The sequence below is a fragment of the Xiphophorus maculatus genome, chromosome 1 (genome assembly GCF_002775205.1).
Source record: "Xiphophorus maculatus strain JP 163 A chromosome 1, X_maculatus-5.0-male, whole genome shotgun sequence".
In the NCBI taxonomy this organism is placed as follows: Eukaryota; Metazoa; Chordata; class Actinopteri; order Cyprinodontiformes; family Poeciliidae; genus Xiphophorus; species Xiphophorus maculatus.
Window position 1 is genome coordinate 16,984,867 of NC_036443.1, and position 21,340 is coordinate 17,006,206.

The window sequence follows — 21,340 nt, forward strand, 5'->3', positions numbered from 1 at the left end:
CCATGCACTTCAGTAGAGTTCAGAATGGGATTTTACGGCTTTTTCAAAATCTGTTTGTTTTTTTTGCTTTGTTTTTTTTTTTTTTTCATTAAACAAAACACCCAACAGTGCCCAGATTTCAGCAATCAAGCTGTTGATTTGTTGTAAAGTAAAAAAAGAAAAAAGTTGAAGGTAACACAGCTTCATTAGAGATTATTGCATCCACTTTGTGAAATGCATTAGAACGATCGCCAGTCCAACAGTCCCACAGCATGATGCTACCACCACCATTTCAACTGAGCTTAAAAAAGTTCATTATTGAGCAGAAGCTATTTTTCTTGTAGCTTTTTTTTTTAGACTCCTTTCACTGTGAATGATGATGCAGGTTTTAGCAGTTTACTGTTAACAGGCTTGTGCTACAGGGTTTTTGTTGTTTTGTGTTACCCTAAGCAATGTTGTTGTATTTAAAGGCCTTCTTACAGTTCATGGAAAATGGATGTGCAGTTCCGTGGGATAATTCTATTGAAATAAAAATTGTTTTTAAAAAATGATTCCAAAATACTTCCCCAAACCTTTTGAAAATTTTCAGTTCACATTTTTAAAACACATTTGTGTTGTGAATTCAGAAATGGCGTCTTGAATACTTTGGTTGTAACGAAAAGTTATTTGCGTTAGCGTGGCCTTTTTATGATCTCATGCCAGTCTCCTCATTCTTCTTTGGTCTCTGACGTCAACAAAGCATTTTTGCCCACATAACTGTTGCTCAGTGGATATTTTCCCTTTTTTGGACAATTTTCTGTAAACCTAAGACGTTACTGCTTTTGAAAATCCCACAAGTTGAGTAGTGTGAAATTCTCGTGCCAGGTTGTTTGTGCAACAACAAACATGTCATGTGCAAAGTCACTTAAATCCCTTTTCTTTTGCTGATGCTTGGCTTGAACTCAAGCAAGTTGTCTTCACCACATCTCAAGGACCAACAGAATTGAGAGACAGCTATGTGATTAGCCTATTATTTCTTTGTCTTAACAAGCAATTCAACAGGTGAACCAAGTAAATTGGTAAAGGAATATCACTTAATACTTTGTGCATTAACGTTAGAACATACTGCTGGGTTCTCAAATCCACAGAGCACCCTGAAGCTCCTCTCCTTATCCTCAGTCAGGAGGTTCCATGATTAATTCGTAAAAGTCTGCTAAGGCAGGGTTTTACTTTGAGCAAAACATGAAGATGAAAGAGGTGCTGGGGCAGGGAAAGGTGAATGAGTAAGAAAAGACAGTAAGTGAGGCAGGTACGGACAGAAAGCTTTTGTATAAAAATGGTCCTGCCATCTGGCTGCAGAGTGACACACCTGATACAGACAGAGTGGCAGGTGAAACACTAATGAGGGGTAGATATAGTCAGTTTCTAAAGGACAGAGGAAGCAAGATTCAGTGAGTTGTATGTGTGTGTGTGTGGATGCACAACAGTTGTTAGCGCTGACACAAAGCCTGACGTGCCAGGCCTGTCATCTCCTGTACTCTCATGGGGGAGAAAGGGCAGAATAGCTTTTCACTCATATCCTAAAACAAACGTTGACGTACATGACAATTAATTGTATCGACACATGCTCAGGCATTGCCCCAAAAGAACCAGTGTGTCCTCAAAACTAATGCACTACGAGGTCTAGTAATTGTATTGTGGCGAGATCAGGGTTTTTAATTGTTGTGATGTAGGTAATGTTAATGTTCATCTACAAGACTTGATGTGGAGCGTCTGTCTGAGAGCACCAAGGACACGCTGCTGCAACTAAGCACTTGCCTGACAACATGAATAGACTCTGCAAAAGCAATTTCATGTGACAGTAAGTGAAATATTTACATAACACATATTTGCAATTACTTACAGCTTGCCAAAGTTGGAAGCACGTTACAAGCTAAAGTGAATATAAAATCATCATACAAAACAAGCTACTATTTAACATACTGTACATATATGTGCAAAACTCAGGAGCACAGGTAAGATAGAAAATCTTCATCTTTCAAAAGTGTGTGTAGTGAGAGCTGTTTTAATAGGATAAGACATATAAAGAGAGCACACCAATAAATAGACAATTTTTGATTGACCTTGACGCCAAGACTCTCAGAAGAAGAAATATTTCACTTCTTAGCTGATGAAAAGATTCCTCATTCTATTTGATTCATTTTTGAGCCCTGCTGCAGTCTATACATAACACCTGTGAACAAGCACGCAGACACCCACAGATGTAGAAACATGCACAACCTTATTTCACTTAAGGTGCTGAAGATAAAGTGTGATTTTGCGGATGGCTCGAGGCAGCGTAGAGTCTTAGCTTATTTGTGGCTGCATGTGTTAATGGGGTTTGTGTTCGAACAGCATAATCAGGATGCAACCTATTCCCATGTCACTGTTTTTGCATATCAGTGCTTTGCGGGATTGTTATATTCCTGCTTATTGCAATGTAAGCAGATTGTTTTGTAAAATATATAACACAAAGTAAAACAATAACAAGTACACTGCTTTGTTGAGGCAGGTTATACTTTTTTGATACAATGTTGGTAACATCCCTCCTTGTTTAGCCATGCTTTTCCATTCTGCAGTTGTCTATTAAGATCGATTTTGTCATAAAGGAAAGGGTAAAGGTTTTTTATTATATAGTAGAATTTCTTTTCAAACTGTATAACTTGGGTCAAACATTTCTGAGTCATTTTCCACAAGGTTTTCACAATAGTTTAGAGGAATTTTGTCTGGCCTTCACCAGACATAACTGGTAGGCTCCCTTGCTCATATGCACTTTTTCAGCTTTGCTCTCAAATCTTCAGTGGCTATGACAAATGTCCATTTGTCACATTAAAAGGTAACGGGGTGTTGCTTCAATATTTTGACTTAATGTTCTTCCTCAGCACAATATCTAGTCTGCACTTCCTTACTTCATAGTAGGAATAGTGTTCGCAGGCTTCCAAGCTTCACCAGTTTTTATAAAGATTCATAACAACAACAGAAAAAAAAAAACATTTCAGCTTCAATAAACTACAAACATGTCTCCAAAAATAACATGCTTTTGAGCTTGTGTGAAAATTCATGTGGTTTTTTATTTTGTTTTTATAGAAACAACTTTTTCTTTGCCTCATGGTGTTTTAGACCATATCAGTACAGTTGTTGTTTCACTATGGGTTTTGGCACTTTCTTATCAGCTTTCGTTAGTATCTTCACAAAATCTCATGCTTTGGTTCTGGGGTTGATTCGCACCAAAACATATAAAAATATAAAAGTACTTTTATTCTTGAACCGCATAAGAATTTGACACTCACCATGGTATTTATACAAGCATATAACTTTTGAACAGATAACTTTTCACCTTTAGACATCTGGAAATTGTTTCTTGGTATGTCGCCTTATTAAATAAATAGATAATAGGATGAGGACATAGAATAAAATATGTTGACATTGCTTGTCAGAAGACACCTGCTCCTTCTAGTATTTGCTTCTCATCTTCCACCAGTGCTGGTTAAAGACAACATGTTTAATTCCTGGGATCTGCTTTCCCAGAAGAAGTGAAGTAGGCTATCCTTGAAAATGTCTTGCCCTTTGTCCAACTTATTTTCTACCTTTAGCCACTCTCCATTTATGCTAACGTTTAACATTTCACCTGTTTTGTTTTTCAGTTGCCTTAGAATACCATTGAAAGGTTCATTTAGTTCAGTAATTCTTTCCAGCATGTGAAAGCCATATAGGATGTAATTAAATCCACACATAGCAATGTAATTCAAGGGTTTACTTGTGTTAAAAAGTAACAATTAGGACTTGCAACTAACAAAATCTAAAATTTTAGTTTATATCAAAAAATGAAATATAACATATGTGCAATAAAAATGGAATGATATGCAGAAATGTTATGGCTGAAATCATTGGAAAGACTAGACCATTGTACATTAGACAGTAACTTGCACCGTCTGCTAGGAGGGTATGTTATAAAAGATCAATGCTTAACAAGCTGGCCTTTCTGAGACTTGATTCCAAGCACATTAATAGAAAGCTGAGTGGAAGGAAAAAGTGAAATAGTATATCTCTGTTCTTTATGAGTTACAAAATACTCATAAAGAGTGGAGTGCTGCTCAAGTAGGCTTCAAAAGCCACCACACACCTACATAGAGATGTACAGAAATATCTAAGAAATGATCCCCAGCTCTTACATTCATTGTGTTAGCTACCTTCTGATCCACTTGGAATGTGGGAAGTGCTTTAGCTAAGCTATGAGGAAAAGGGACTGGACTTTAACTCGGTAGTCCGACACTCTTGATTTAAATACATTAATATTTTGCATTTCATTCAGAAAAAAATGTCCCAATTTCTAGATCACATCCATCCATGCTATGCTAAGAAATTTATGCAGAAGGAGTTCATGTGAGTTTAATGAGTTCATGGACTCCCACAACGCATAAAGATACAGTTCAGTTCGGCCCATATTTCTGCATTAAAGCTTTTTTTTTTTTGTCTGAAATCATCTTAGAAACTGTACGCTGTAGCCCATGATCACACAAAATAAGTTCTTCAAACATATGGCCCTGTGGGAATTGAATCAAAATAACTTCAAAAGTTCAGGAGTTTTGCTTCTTGAACTGAACTGGTCTTTGTGAAGGATGACTGCAGTGTCTTCGTGTGCTTTCCAACTTCAGGGACAGCCTTTCATGTCATCATAAAGAAGCATGTTTTGTGTCATACATGAAATTATCACATAAAGCTTGTTAGCACATATTCACAAGAAACCAACATGTGCATATGCAAGCTCACCTTTGCAGAAATTCTCACAGCCATGTGCAAGCTGCGAGGTTGCTGTTATCTTCTTTAACACTGTTCTTTTTGTGTAGTTTCCTCCAAACACCTTTCCACTCAGGCACAGTCCACATTTCTTCCAGTTTTTCTGTTTCTGTAATTCTCTTCTTACCTCGTAGTTCATTATTTTCATTCCTTCTCTCTTTGCTCCCCTTCTTATTTTTTTCCAAATTACTATTGTGCTTAATGCAATAGAAAGATGGGCTTATTGGGGACATGTAAACACCTCAGATCACATTTACTAAATAAGCATTTTTATTTTGACCAAAAAATGCAGATAAAATAAAAGTCTTTATTGATTTTTCCACGTGTAGAAAACTTGTGTAGATATTACATCAGAACAATAAAAATCTATTTTTACAGAAACAGAAACACAAGATTGCTGAAAAGTATGTTTAATATCTGCTTAAAGGTTGTTATTTTCATAAAAAGGTACTTTTAATCTGACAAACTAGACTCATTCAGACTTCTATTCTAATTGATCTAATATGTCTGTACATACAGTTGGAATTTATTAAATGTTTTCTGTTTCCAAGCAAAAGAAATCTAATATTTTCAAGCAAAAAAAGCCTTGATTAAGCCTGAAATTATTAGACTCTTTGAAACAGATTTTGCTGTTTCTTAAATCTTTATTCTATGTGTACGAACCAAAAAAAAAGTAGGGACACTTGTAATTCAAGACCTGTCCGAAAATGGAGATTTAAGACAATTTCAGACAACCATACTCTGTTGTTCATAACATCCATTATAAACATCTGTTTCAAACAACAGTTGTTTTAATTTTCCCATAATACGTCCGTTTTTACCAAATACTTTGTTGGAAACAATTACCTCATGCAATCCCTCATTGTGAAGCAAATTTCTTTATTAGGCTCATGTGGGTTTAGGAGCTCTTTATGATATTGTGGGAACTAATTTTTGAAGGCTTTGTGAGTGAGAAGAAGACTTTTGATGGTTGGGCTTGTTTTATGTAATACCATCTTCACCTTTACTGTCCTGGCCCTTGTTGTGGAAATGTTGTAGTGTTTAGGTAATCTTCAAAAAAAAAGAAAAGAAAAAAACACAAGGTCTATTCAGTCTGCCATTCAATTCGCCTGCTGTCATTTCCTTCCCTTAGAGACAAACATAAGGATGCACAAGTCCACAATCTTGTGCACCTTTCTGCTCTGCCTTACCATGTGCACATGCGCCATATTCAAATAACCTTTGCTCTTGTTTAGTCACTCACTTTCACTTGTGCAAGCATTTGCACAGACACAGCATATTCCAGCACGCTGGATTAGGGGTACAGATTAGAGATTAGGGCCAGCAGTCGGATTACATAGAACTCTTCCAGCCCTCCTCCACCAAAGGCCCAAAGCACCTCTGGCCTGATCATCTCCAGTGGTGACGTTTCATAGAACATCAGCCAGAATTTTGCATCAGTGATATATATATATATATATATATATATATATATATATATATATATATATATATATATATATATATATATATATATATATATATATATATATATATATATATATATTTTTTTTTTTTTTTTAAATATTCAGTCTTAAAAAGTGCTACTTCCCCTGTTTATTTCTCCTTTATCTGCCTGTCAGATTCATTGTTTTTGTATCGCCCTTTTTCTCCCCCTCCCCCAAATTATGTCCAATTAGACATTCTCTCTAATGCAAGTATACTCTTGAAGTTTACATTTGATACTATCATGTTCATATCTTAAGTCGGCCAAATACAGAGATGGGTACCACACAGGGAGAAGGTAAACTGTGCTATTTTAAAGACAGAACTGAAATGAAGCATTTAACAGAGATGGATGAAGTCAGGTATTTAGAGGAGGAGATGGACCATGGGGATGGATGACTGAACCTTCCAAGAAATATGTTTTCTACACTAGATGGAGTGTATAAAGTATGTGGGTGAGGACTGCCGGAGGACGGAGATGGTATATTGATTGCTGATTCACTGTCTTGATCCCTGTTGTTTTACCTGGGTTTTCAAGGCCTCATATTATGTTCTGGGTACTATTTATCCATCAAAGTACTACACACACACACACATACACACACATGCGCATACACAAACTTATATATATATATATATATATATATATATATATATATATATATATATATGATGGCATGTGCAACATTGCTAGAGGGAGTTACTGTAAGACGGAAGACAAGTTTCAACTGTTGCTGCAAGCTTTAGATGTAGTAGTGATATAACTCAAGACACAAAAGAAGGTTCAAATGTGGATGTTATGTTTTTTTGTTTTGTTTTTTTCCCAGTAAAACCAAATGCATGTTGTGCTATGCAAATGAATCACACACGGCTCTTAAATAACTCAGCTGCTTGCATCTCGTTTTGTTTTATTTTTGGGCATTGCCCTTGATTATTAAAGTTTAATGTGAAAACTTAACAGGCGCTGCATGCAATCTGCAGACATTAGTAGTGCACAGAGGAGCTTAGCAGGAAGCTTAGTATCTGTTGACAAGGCTGGCACGCAACCAGGCTGCCAGAGGCATTAGTTTCCAGATTTGATGGGAAACTGATTTGGTTGTATCTACAAGTCACTAACACTGAAAACCACATCAAGAATCTTTGTATCGACGGTTGCCTGGTGCCTTTGACTAATGCGGATCATATTTTTTTTTCTATAAAGCTGTAATTATTTAACTCGCCTGATAATTATAATAATAATGCAATCTTAATTCATTTCTTTATTTACTAGGTGAATGCCGTGATGCCATTTGGATGCCTTGCCCTGAGAGATGGGCGGATTTATGACAGCATATCTGATGTCACGGACAAATATGAGTTTGGTCAAGTCCTTCGAGCGTAAGTACCATAAAGTTTTACGGATAGACTTTTGGAAACTATTAAACTTTTCTAAATGCCTTAGGATAGTTCTTATTTTTTGAATAAGATTCATTATTAGTTTCTGTACTTGTAGCAGATGGAGGCCATGTTGTAGTAAGTTTGTAGAAATGCACACAAATCCTCAGAGGCTGCTTGAATGGAGTAAACTCAGATTTTGTGATAGGCTTCCATGTGTGCACTGTTAAAAAAAATGATTTGTTTGTGTGCTTTTTCAGGTTTTGTAGTTATTTAGAAAGTATCTAGTGAGACACATTATCAGCTGATCAGGCAGACCGATACAGCTGTCAGACTGATTGAAAACAAAACTTAATGTAGCTTAGTGAGTTAACTTAATATTAATTATAAGCTAGTTATCTTATTATTAATTAAATTGATGTGCCTTTTAGGTGGAAGTATATTAATAATACCTTGTTATATAGTGTTTTACTTGTTTTAAAAGCGAAAAATATAAGCTACAAATTGATCTTTCATATGATTAGTGATAGTTTTTTACTGCTTCCGGAATTTATTTACCTCTGTGGACATTTGTGCACAACTGGTACTTATTACCGAAGAGTTCACTGAGGGATGGGGAGTCAACATAATGAGATTAAAAAAGTTCTCTTACAGTAGCATGTAAGAAAAGTTTTGCATTTGTTTTATTCCCATGTAGCTAATAGGGAGTTGAAGCCCCCCGCTTAATGAAAATAGAGTACTGTGCTGTGCATTTTTTCTACCCAAGAATTGAAGATGACTTTATTGTATTTTGGGAGAAGACGCAGCTCACCAACATTACCTTTCATGCAAGAACCAGCACTTTTTTTTTGTGCATAAATTGTTTAGCTTTAGTCTGAACAAATTTAACTAAGGGTTTAACTTTAGTAAAGCATAAATCTAGAGTTTGGTGGATCTTAGAAGAATTGTCATCTGATTACTCCTAAGCTGTTTATGTCACTATTCTACATTTAGCTCGTTCTGTGGCACATTTTACATCCCCAGGCCTACAAAAATGACCCTGCTGCTCAAGAACCTTTCATTTTCTTCTTCGGCACACTCGACACATATGAGCACTCTAACCATATGCATGAATACCAATTGGTGAAAGAGGCCATATGGCGACATCAGCATCTGGCCTCAGAAATTTCTCCTCAGATTTTGCATAACACACGCGTACAGATACACACAATTATATTAGCAGTGAGAAAGCAGACTGAATGACACAATTGTTTGTTTTACATGTGCATTTCCTTGTTAAAATTGGGTAGATTAATGCTCATAAAGGTAGTAAAACTAATAAAACTGCACTCAAAAATAACATAGTGTGTACATTTTTAAAAAGCTTTTTTTTGTTAAGTTATATTTTGAATCCACCTCTAATCGGAGGGAAATGAGCAAAGAAGACAATATTCAAAAAAAAAAGATAATTAAACAGAACCACAGATTAAAACCTAATATTAAAGCTTCATTATGCACTTTTTACAGTTTTACTTTTCATCATATCGCTTCTTAAAATTCATTTGCATGAAGCCCTACAAGCCCTCAAAGGATAAAAACTTAAGGATTCCCAGACAATGGCAGCAATGGATCCTTTGCAAATCTCTTATTTATAGCCCCTGTTTCTTAAGCCAGGGGCTCACCTCCCAACTAAATTATTTCTGGGTATTTCACAGCACAGCCAGTGTTTGTTTTATTCCAATTTGAATATCACATCTCATTTACACTGGGAACTTGTAGCTAAACGAGACTCTTAAAATTTTTTTACAGATGCTTCATTTTGTCTTTTCTTTTACATTGTATTTACAATTGCTTCCCTTCTGTCTTTCTATTTTTTTTTCTCACTGTGTAGGAAGGAGTTTTGTGAGCTTTGCCTGGCAAAGGACAGACAAACAGAAAAGGTGTTTGTCTGCAAGAAATTCTTCAAGAAGGACGGAAGGAAAGTCCGCAAGGCCGCCAAAAATGAGATCATGATCTTGAAATTGTATGTAATCAGTTCACAAATAGAAATAGCAGCGTATGTGCTAGTAAGAAAGAGCAATTAACTTATGAGATGTTTTAATTAAACTTGACCCATAATGAAACCTGAATTAAGTTTGCAACAGGGAAGATACCTTTCAAACCTGTCAGTGTTTATCTGAGTAAATTTAATGATGGGTTTAACAACCATAAATTTAGCGCAGTGGTCGATGACCCAAGTAAGCCACACATACACAAACAATCAATAAATTAACCTATTAATTAAGTCCTCTGTAATACAGTGAAAGAATGTTGAAATCTCATCCTCTTTAGAATACAATATTGGTCTATATTAGTGGAAAAAAGTCTCAGGTGGTTGGTTGGAGCAGAAAACACAATTCAAACACAAGTTTGGAGGTGAGAACATCTTGGTGTGTTATATGATTATTAACATATGACACTAGCAGACTTAAAGGAATAAAAAGATGACGATGTGTACTTTGGTAATAAAATGAAGATGCTTTTTAAGAAAAAAAACAATAATCCAAAAATAGTAATCCCAAACCTGGAGTCAAGATAACTCTCAACTACTTATAAAAAGAAAGTAAATCTGCTTGAGTGGCCCAGCCAATAATCTGACTCGAATATCAAATTATAATCAAACTAAAGATCAGAAGGCAAGAGACCTCCATGCAGAACATTTAAGATTTTGATAGTGGTTTGTGTGTAAAAGAATGGCCAAATTCACAATGGAGCAACACATACAAATAGTTTCTTCATACAAAAATCTTTCCAGGTATTCAGTAAATTTCAGTTATCAGTTATTCACTTTTTGGCATAAAAGTGAATGTTTTTTTAACATCTAGACTTGATTTCAGACGATTATTAGAAAGTTATATGCAATATCATTTTAGTCAAAACTAATATGTGTCCATAAAGAACGAGTAGCCAGCTTTAAACTCATGTCAAAAAACATAAAAGAGAGAAAAGACCCAGCTCCAAATCATGACCCTGTGATTTCAAGGAATATGCTTTTTCAGCTGAGCTGTTTTGTCAGAAATATTACATTCATGCATATAAAAAGTTCAGGACCTTTCATCGTGTATTATTCATGCTTTTATTAATATTGAAATACCATTCATTTTTTTAATGCTCCATTACTCATATGACTTGGCAGCACTATGCGCTGCATCCTCTCTGTCTTCTGAAGAACTTGGTCACAGTCCAGCTGTATGTAAAAGTTCTGCTTAGAAATAATGATTCTTGCTGTACGGCTGATATTTTCCCTATGGAACAAACTAAACATGTTCTCTAATGAGAAAGTGTCTTGCCCATCATGTGCAATTTGCTTGTTAAATAAAACTTTAAATTGAAATAGATATATTTAGCACAAATATGTAAACATCTGTAATATCTACTGCTGTAGACATTTTCTGCACTATTATAACATTGCAATATCAGAGTTATAAAAGGGATTTCAATTATTTATATAATACAAAATCAAATAAACTGTCTTTGAGTTTCAGCTTATGCTATTACAACACTTTTGTATTGCTTACTGACTTTTTAATTTCATTTCTGAGCCTAAACCAATTTCTGACCAACAGGTAAAATCACAAATATGAATATATATATATATATATATATATATATATATATATATATATATATATATATATATATATATATATATATATATATATATATATATATATATATATATATATATATATATATATATAAAAATGAGGTCTCCATACATTTTTGAAGTTGGAATCGGGTTTACAGTATTGTTCAATGAGTCATTTTCTCTGCTATATGTGTTTGTGGCTCAAGATTTTGTATCAGTTTTCAGATTTATACCAGTGCAGGCAAGTAAATGAATAGACTGAAACAATTTTTTGTCAATCTGTGAAAACGAGACCCCTGCAACCCCTAAGATATTTTTGGGTTTTCCAGGGTCAATCACCCAAACATCCTTCAGCTGATAGATACATTTGAAACTCGAAAAGAATACTTCATCATCCAGGAACTGTAAGTACTTCTTTCAGATTACGTTTCCTGTCCATGCTCCCTGTATTTGATGTGTTAATTGCATCTTAGCACAGAGAAGCTTTTCAGTTGAGCGGTAGATGTTTAATATTTCCCTTTATTACTGTGTACTCCAACTCCCCTATGCAACAGAGGAAGATGTTAGATTTGATGAGATGTTAACAATCTGTAACAATCATTACTCAGTGGGCCTGAAGCATTGCTTTGGAACAAACAAGTCTGTACAGGGAGAGCAGAGTCGATTAATCCGGGACACAACCAAATATGCCTAAATTGCATCTTGTGCAATTCAACATTTGTAACTTGGTTTAAGTGTGATAGCATATATTAAAACACACAGGACAACGTTTTTGTCACTAATAAAACACAGCGACGTGAACTACTTTAAGTGACTGCATTTGTCACTATGTTCATTAAGCTACTTTGGAGCTCACTTTTCAGTCTGGACTATAGTTGTACTGCTGAGAGCAATATGTGATAATCACTCTCATCATTTATCTCCAAAGGTAACTTAAGTCCTTTAGAGTAATAACCAGGAGCCTTGCTTTAATTGTTCAGTAGCGGTAGCTTGAGACCAGCTAACGCAAAGCACTTTGTAAAAACACATTAACAGCAATACAAGGATTAATCTGCAGTGTTAAAAAAATCAGCAGGTGTATTAGCCAATATATTTGGCACTGTGCAAAGTGACAAATATTTTTTTTGTGTCTAACTCTCTGCAGTGCCACAGGGGGGGATGTATTTGACTGGATTCTGGACCAAGGGAATTACACAGAGAGAGACGCTTCGAATGTTATCAAACAAGTCCTGGAGGCTGTGGCATACCTACACTCCCTCAACATTGTTCATAGGAACTTGAAGGTACAGTCACTTTGTTTCTGAGATTTTATTTTGTGCTATCTAACAAAATCAAAATATAGCATGCTGAAGTGTGTTCTTTCAATTTAAAAATAAATGTTATAATAAAAACAAGAGGTATGAATAGTTTTACAACTAGTCTATAGATAGTTGATACACATTAACTATCTATAGACTAACTGATGTGCCTGTGGATGTAAAACGATAATAACTTTATAGCATAAGCTGACCTCTTCACCATTACATCCCATAATGCAACATTCTGCATTTGTCAGATTCCCTGAAGAGACAGATAAAAGCATTTATCTGTCTTCTCAGTTCATAACATACTTAACATTTCATTTTCACTGTGGGAGTAAACAATTTCTTTATGGCTCAAACGACTGTCTGGTGACACTCGCAGTGCATACAGATCCATGTCTCTAATTCTTAATAGGACCCCATTAAAATGAAACAACAGAGTTGTCTTTCTCCAGTCTCCACCTACTGGTAGAAAGTGGGTATCGCTTCAATCCAGTAGGTTTGGATTCCTACATTTTGTCATCAAGTTAAATCACAGTGACATATTCAAATTAAAATAGGTCATGCTTACAGCCTCTGCTTGGCTTGATATTGTTGTTAAATCATGCTTGACCTATAAAATCAGAAGTCATTTCATCTCCCCTCTCTGTCAAGATTTAAATGCAAATAAAATACAAATATGCTGATCGTGATTACTCTCTTTGCAATATGATTGTTAACAAACACAGACTTGAACATGAATTGTATAAACATGTAAATGCCATTTTAGCAGTTTTCACTTTTCCCTATTCGTTTGACTAGAACAGGAGTCTTCAACTTGTGGATGTGGAGCCACTTGCTTTTGTAGAAATAACCTTTCACAAGCATTTTGCATAATTGTGCTCCATCTTTTTACATCAGTGCTCCAAAAACTGGCTCTTTATTCAATTCAAAATGTCTAAGTGGATCATTCTGGGAAGCTTATGAATGTAACATTTCTTAAGCAAAAACCCACATTAATTGAGCATTTGAAGGTGTGAGCAATATTGTTCTTTTTCATTGTTTGGTTAAGAAAAGCTCAAATTTACATTTACCAAGTTAATTTAAAAGAAATGAGACATATCAGGTAATTTACTATAAATCAAGTGAAGTCAAATGTATTTATATGGAACATTTTTAGTAACAAGCCAGTTCAAAGTGCTTTACATCATAAAAACATCATAGTCAACATTTTTGAAACAAGCAATAAACATTACATTTTGTCAAACGTATAAGTTGTCGTTGCTGCTTAAGTGATTCTTCTCTAATCTGTTATTTAATTTACAGCTGGAAAACCTAATGTACTACACAGAAAACAACCACAAGAAAGTAGTTCTGCGAGATTTTTACCTCTCCAGATTTGAGAATGGACCAATTACAGAGCCATGCGGAACACCTGAATACCTCGGTGGGTCACTCTGTTGTTTGTGTTGCTTCATTTATGATTATCCTTATTGCCTATCTTTTCATATATATATATATATATATATATATATATATATATATATATATATATATATATATATATATATATATATATATATATATATATATATACAGTATATACCTTTTTTGAGATAAAGTACCATACCATAGCAGAAGATTGATGTTGTCCTTCACCTTGTTGAATTCTCTGTGAACCTTTAGCGCTTTGAAAGAAATAAAATCTATTGAGGATAAGCACTGCCTCTGAAACATTACATCCCAGAAAAATATAAATGAGATTGAAAGTGTGCAGCCCTTGCTCTCCTCCTCCCATTTAGCTTCTCTTTTATCTGCTTTTTGATTCTGTGTGCGGTCTCACTCCTCTCCATCTTGCTGATGTTTATGTGAGGGCGACCTGAAAGTGCTAAGCTGTGCTTTGGACTTCTCTGCAGTTAAAGGCCAGGGCAGTTATTCATATTGATAAGTCAAGTAATGAAATCAGTAAATAAGAAAAGAGAATGTCGGTGCCAGTGGGAAGAAGGATGTGAAAAACTGAATAGTGGGAGACAGGCTTGGAGAAAAGCTGTTTGTGCATCTGGAGAATCTGATGAGGTGGAGGAGTATAAATTAAACCCCAGAAATCTATTTGCCTCACACACACAAACTCTGCATTTGCTCTTATGCTTTCAGCTCCTGAAGTGGTCGCTCGTCATCGATATGGCCGTCCTGTGGACTGCTGGGCGGTGGGGGTGATAATGTTCATTCTGTGAGTCTCCATTGCTAACTCAAAACTGTGCAACTGTGCAAACCAAAATGTTAACAGAGTTTTGTTTTAACCAAAAATGTTATTTACTATCTAACGAAACCAGAGGTTTGCATACATTGTACAAAAGACGGAAAATAGTTTTCTTTCTCTGTCCAAAACTAATTCAGACTAAATGTTTCTTCCAACTCAGAAATTGACACACACTAAGATTATTATGACTTTAATCAATCAATCAAGCAAATCTCAGCAACAAGGCATTTCAAAGTGCTTTACACCATAACAAACACAAAAACACAAAGTCATGCAACATAGACTCAACAGTCAAAACATTACATTAAGTCAAGTGCCGTCATGAAAATCGTAATTGATTATGTTTCAAATTCAACTCTAAACAGGTGGGTTTTTAGTCGAGAATTAAAGAATTTAGGAAAGCCCAGATAATGTTAACAAGACTTTGTAATCTTTTGATGGGTTCATTCACAACAATTGAGTTAGTTAGAGAGATACTGGCAACACTTTAAAGACAATGCATCATTGTCTGACATCATGGGAAAATCAAAAGAAATGGCCTGACAGGCACCATGTTTTGAGGTCTGATCAACTAAATAATGCTAATTTTTAACAACATTGGAATATCAATCCATTGCACTGTTCAGGAACAAAACCATCTCTGTTTGCATAAAACTGTCTGGGCAGCACTAAAAACGTGTCTGACCAAGGTGGCTAAGAAACTTATCTCTGTTACACCAGTTCTCTCAAGAGAAATGAGACAAAAATCCAGAAAACCATTGTGAAAAGGTTGCTGTATAGTTCTAACCCATCAGGACAATCATAACATTTGAGTCAAGTCATGCAGGTTAAAAGGAACCATAGGTAGATTGTTATTTGAAGAAGGTTATGAAAACATGCTTTAAAAATATATATTGGTCATTATTCTGTAATTTAGCAAATGTAATCTTGGTAATTTTAATTCACAATAAACAAAAAAATGCAGTTTGATTTGTTTCTTGATAGTGATAAAAAAAATATCTACATTCTTATACTGTGTATTCAAACATCTGGTTTTACTTAAAATATTATTTGTTCCATTTTTAATGTAACTACTTTTCCGGCAGCTTATCGGGCAATCCTCCTTTCTATGATGAAACAGAGGAAGAAAACACAGATCTACATAATCGCATCATCTTCTGTCGCATCGTTGCTGGGGACTTTGAGTTTGATTCTCCTTACTGGGATGACATTTCACCTGCAGGTGTTTTCTTCAACCACACGATGGCACTAAACACCCACTCTCTCTAAGCATTGGCCTACAGTTCTGAGCTCAGTTTCAAACTACGAGTGACAGCACAGTGTAAAAATATTCATTCTTCTCATATATTTTAACATTTTGTCACACTATAATAACAAATTTGAATGTATTTTGTTTGAATGTCAGTGATATAGGCCAACATCAAGAGGTGCACAATCACAAAGAAAGAAGTTTGCGAGATTTTGTTTTATAAATAATGATGTAAACTTTTTTGCAAGGCATTGTCTGCATTTAAGTTGTCATTACTGATGATCAATCAATCAAATTTTATTTGTATAGCACATTTCAGCAGCAAGACATTTCAAAGTGCTTTACATCATTACAAACACAGAATCACAATGCAATGATGATGTATACTATATTTCTGCTGCTTTTCCTACTTCAGCAAAGGGGCTTGTGTGTAGACTTATGGAAGTGGACCAGATGCTGAGAATCACAGCAGAGGATGCGCTCCAGCACGAATGGTAAGTGTAATGGTGAAAGCACTGAGATTTTTTTCTTTTGCATCTATGGTGCAATTATGTAACTGTTGTACTGCATGTGTTTTGTATCAGGATTGCAGGAAACGGTGCTTCAGAGAAGAATTTGAAGGATGGTGTATGTGCCCAGTTTGAGAAGAACTTTGCAAAGGCCAAATGGCGGGTATGAGCACACTCTATTGCTTTTCTTGTAGCATCTACAATGTAGATAATATTACAGAATGACCAGCAGAGTAAATGGAAGAATAGGCTGAATCCTGTGGCCTAACATAATTTGAGCTCACTACACAGGGATGTATTTTAAATTTGTAAAAATATAAGGCGGGATTACTGAGGAGAAAGAAGGAAGAAGATGGCGGTGCTGACCTAACAGCATGAGTAACAGGTATAAATTTCTTTTTTCTTTCACCATGTGTTCCCAGGAGATAAAGGTATCGTTTTCCACTATGATTGAGAGTAGAAGGACAGAGTGTGAGGAGAAACTTATATGAAATGATTCAATAAAACGTAATTTGACAATGGAATATTGTTTTATTTTTTAATTTTAATGAGTGTTAGCTTGCAAAGATATACATTGGAGTCAACCTTTGTAAAATCTCTGGATAATGCTTTAATTATGTTTAGGGTGTCAAAGTTTTTCTCAAGCTCTGCTCCTTCCTACTGTCACTCTGCCTGTCCCAAATGAGATCCATCCACTCTGCTCCACTTTTCTTCACTGGAGAAGATTCAAATGTTCAAAGTGGCTCACTCTGTACCTTTCCTACTCCTCATCTGCGCTAGTTTATCTAAACAAAGGGGTTAAACAGGTACTGATTGTCAAAGGGAACAGAGTTTGGTTCTTTTTTGTATGTTTTTTTTTTATTATGTAGATAAGGAGTTGGAAAAATGGAAAGGAAAAAAAAAAGGATGTGGGCCACTGTTGACAACTGAACTACAGTGATTTGAACTGTAAGGCCCTCTGGTGTTCCTCTTACACAAATCCTGGCTCATTGCCCCATACTGTTGGTACATCCAAAACATACACCAGTCATGCATAACATCGTGACCACTAACAGGTGAGGCAAATAACACTGGTTATATGTTAATTATCACACCTGTGAGTGGGTGGGATGTATTAGGCAGAAAAGTAAATATTGTATCCTCTAAAGATAGAACCAGATAAAGATGTGAATCATAATGACCTGGATGAGTTTAACAAGGGCTCAGTTGTGATATATAGAAGAGTAAGTCAGACAAGGTAAAAAGTAAGAAAAGTGATGAACCGGTGACAGGGTCATGGTAAGCAAAAGTTTCATTTATGCACAGGAGGAGGAAACACTGACTTGTGATTCAAATGACAAGAACCTGAAGCTGAAATTGCTCAAGAGGCTAATGCTAACTTGTCTGAATGCATTGTCATTTGGTGTATAGCTCTTTGAAGGGGAACATAACAATGTTACGTTGGTGGTCATAATGTAATGCCTGATCAGTGTACATACAGATGCTGTTTAGGTAAGTCACATTTGATTCAGCGGCTTTTCATTTTCAGTGAATTCAAGGGAATTCTGCTTCCTGGTTTACAAACAACTACTAAACTCACACATTGTCCCAAACACCTTTAGTGTTTGTGGGTCAAAAGATATCAGATGAGTAAACACTTCAATTATAAAGTTGAGGTGTACACAAATATCTTACTTTCAGCAAACAGTGAAGGAGTTTCTCGGAAAGTGTGAGTGGTCAGATTGATTTAAACCAGGTTATAATGTGTCACAGCTTCTTGGAGGTAAAAGAACTGACACTAATATTTCTTCACTCCACAGAAATGACATCATTGGGGATGTTGACGCTAAATCATTCTGTTTTAACAGACATTCTGTCAAAAACTTGTCTGTGACAAATTGTGTGATGGTAATCTTGTTTAACAAAGTCCTCTTTACCCTGTTTTTCTTTACCTCCTATTTGCAGAAAGCAATTCGTGTGACAACCTTCATGCAACGGCTGAAGAACTCTGAAGCACTGAATGACAGTTCACTTGAGGTTCAAAGTAGGGAACAGATAGGAGATGGCGAAGGGGGTGTTTCCCAGGGGACAAGTGATGAGGGAGATAAAGGGACAACAGATGAAGGGATTACATCGAGCAGTGTTTCTTTAGAGGTTACTGTTGAAAATACACAAGCTGGTATGGAACAAGATGAGGGTTCCTTTAAGATAGAAGAAAGCCCAGATGAAATAAACACCTCAAGGGGTCCATCAGTTGGAAAGACACCATCAGATGGGAAGGACCCTCTTGGACAATCAAGTTCAGGTCCGAAACTAACACAGGAGGAGCTTAATATGACTGGGGTGAAGAAGGGAGCTACAGATGGAACCAGAAAAATTGCTGCCAATTTGGGTCAAACTAATGTTGTTCCAGACGTTAAGCAGACTTCGGCAGTGATTCCTGAACCATCAAAGCTGTTAGAAAGTTCTCCAGGTGCAAATCTGGACAAGCAGCACACATCTGCCTCCCCTGAGCCAACTGGTAAACGTAAAATGGCTGCAACACTTCACTGCTCTACCACTGCTCCCACTGTGTCAGCTTCACCAGAGAAGCAACCAGCCACCCAAAGCACACACAAGGATGAGACTGACAGAAGCTGGTGTCAGACACAAGTACCTGAAGCAGTTGCAGAGAGGTCAGTGGTAGCACCAGTTACATCTTCAGTGGGGATGGTAAGTGGGGTTGATGCAACACTAGGTGTTAGGTTGAGAGGTGATGGCAGTCCTGTAGGAGGACGGGATAGAAATACCAGAAAAACAGACCGACATAGTGCAGAGTTTAGCATAGCCAGGACCCCTGCTACAGCCTCACAAAGTTATTATGTAGCTGGCAGCTCAGCTAGTTTGGGTCGACATGCTGCACCATACAACCCAGAGGGTATCTCTGTAGGGATGGGAATGGCTGGGAGCTTTGGGAGTCCTTACAGTTCCCTCTATACAAGCAGAGGAGGAGGAGTAGGCATGTACGGGACTGGTCTTCACCATGGAGGAGGTGGGAGTAGTACCACATCTGATTGGCAAATGGACAGTGTCATTGAACAGATAGAAAAGCAAATGGTCGCCGTACTTGAGAAGATTGAGGGAGACATGCCATCGCTACTTGAGCAAATCAGTGACTGTCCTAGTGAGCCAGCACGGGCCAGGAGCACACATGCTTCGCCTTCTGTTTCTCGTTCTCGTCCAACTCAACACTCCTCAACTTCAACCTCAACTACTCCTCCACCACTTCCCACCTCTCCAAGACCAGCACTACCTACACTCCCCCACCTCGGTATTCCTCCTCCGACATATCCTCCACCATCTCCACCCACACAAACCTCACCCCAGGCTGTCAGGGAGCAGGAAGACAAGGATGGACAGAGAGGCGCAGCTCAGTCCAGCCAATCGCCCAGGGCTGGGATGGGTAGAGGACTATGAGGCAGGAGTGAATAAAGCAATGCACACTGCAAAATATTTGAAATTTTGAACTGATTATTTGGTGGTGAGAGTTTGAAGACTGTAAAGAAGAATGATTAACAGGAGTTTGAAAAGTTACTATATATTGCTGATTTTTATGATTCATATAAAATGTCTGTTTGAGAAAAATGCTAGTTAAAATTGAGCTCAATATCCAATATTTCCAAAGCTTGTTTAATTATAAAATCTTTACTGTGTGCCTGAACATCTGCCACACAACAAATGTATTACTAGCATATACAAGCAGTACTCTGCAATGTTTAAAGGTATAAAAAAATACAATAAACTACCAATAACAAATGACAGGCACATTTGTATTATTCTATCTACTGTAAATAAATAGAAAATTAGATTCCTGATTATTACTTTGCTCCCAGAATGTAAACCAATTCCCTTCATAGCTAGCATAGCTTTTTACAAAGCAGCTTTTCCCATTTATTCTTTTATTCCCTTTATTTTTGTAGCTCTTCAGCTTTTGTTGGGGCTTAGAGTCATATTGTGACACACAGATATGAAAGGCTGATCTGATCACACAATTTCTTGATTTGTGCAACATAGATAAACTTGAACTGTGACCAAAGTCTTGTGAGTTTCTAACCAACTGACATTATCCAGATGCAACACACTGTATAAAGGCTTTGCAATCACGCATAAAACAATTTCTTTCATTAAAGTTTTTCAAAAATCGTGTCCACCAAAATTGTATCTTTTTTCTTGTTTGGTCATCATGGATACTTTGTTATTGTCACTTACACAGTCCTTCCTTCCTATTTTCACTCCTCTGTCGTGTGAACTATATTTCATTATGCTTTTGGCTGTATGTGCTATTTTCAGGTTCTGTGGTATTTTCCCCACTCTTAGTATCATTATTCATAACCAATGTAAACTGTAAAATGTGCTCTGTTTGCAAGTCTTTCAATAAAACTGATGAAAACATCTGTTAGGATGCGTAATTATTGTGTTTCATGCATGAATACAAGTATTCAAAACAGTTTTTAAATCATGTGTTCCCATAAGATTCCTCCATGTGTTCCTCTTGTCAACGCTGTTAACATACACACTACAAATCCCATATGACATTGCGTACGGTTTGGGACGGTCCACAATAACGAAAGCTTAGGGGTGGCAAATAGTATTGGCCGCTTATTGCTAAAAAATATTGTACAAACTCTCGGTAGTGTAAGATAAATACAAGTAGCATTCTTAAGTGTGGTGCGATTCACTTAGAAATCGAGTAGGTTTTATGCCAGGAATAAAATCTACGGCCGCCACATTTCGTTGAGTCCTTTAGGTCAGAGTGTTGGTCCC

General features: G+C 36.4%; 1 protein-coding gene across 2 annotated transcripts in view; it reads left to right on the forward strand.

The window, feature by feature from the left end:
* Window positions 1-20,970, forward strand: part of LOC102233005 (caM kinase-like vesicle-associated protein) — a 50,940-nt gene extending 29,970 nt beyond the window's left edge. Inside the window, exons 2-12 of one of the 2 annotated variants that reach the window (XM_023332784.1) lie at window positions 7,550-7,656; window positions 9,524-9,655; window positions 11,590-11,664; window positions 12,405-12,543; window positions 13,867-13,987; window positions 14,695-14,770; window positions 15,886-16,022; window positions 16,465-16,543; window positions 16,634-16,721; window positions 16,981-16,989; window positions 18,503-20,970. In XM_023332784.1, coding sequence (XP_023188552.1) covers window positions 7,562-7,656; window positions 9,524-9,655; window positions 11,590-11,664; window positions 12,405-12,543; window positions 13,867-13,987; window positions 14,695-14,770; window positions 15,886-16,022; window positions 16,465-16,543; window positions 16,634-16,721; window positions 16,981-16,989; window positions 18,503-19,993 — 2,442 coding nt within the window. In that variant the 5' untranslated portion in view covers window positions 7,550-7,561 and the 3' untranslated portion in view covers window positions 19,994-20,970. The remainder of the gene's footprint in view (window positions 1-7,549; window positions 7,657-9,523; window positions 9,656-11,589; window positions 11,665-12,404; window positions 12,544-13,866; window positions 13,988-14,694; window positions 14,771-15,885; window positions 16,023-16,464; window positions 16,544-16,633; window positions 16,722-16,980; window positions 16,990-18,502) is intronic. The other variant, XM_005808649.2, reaches the window with a different exon arrangement.
* Window positions 20,971-21,340: the final 370 nt, after the last annotated feature.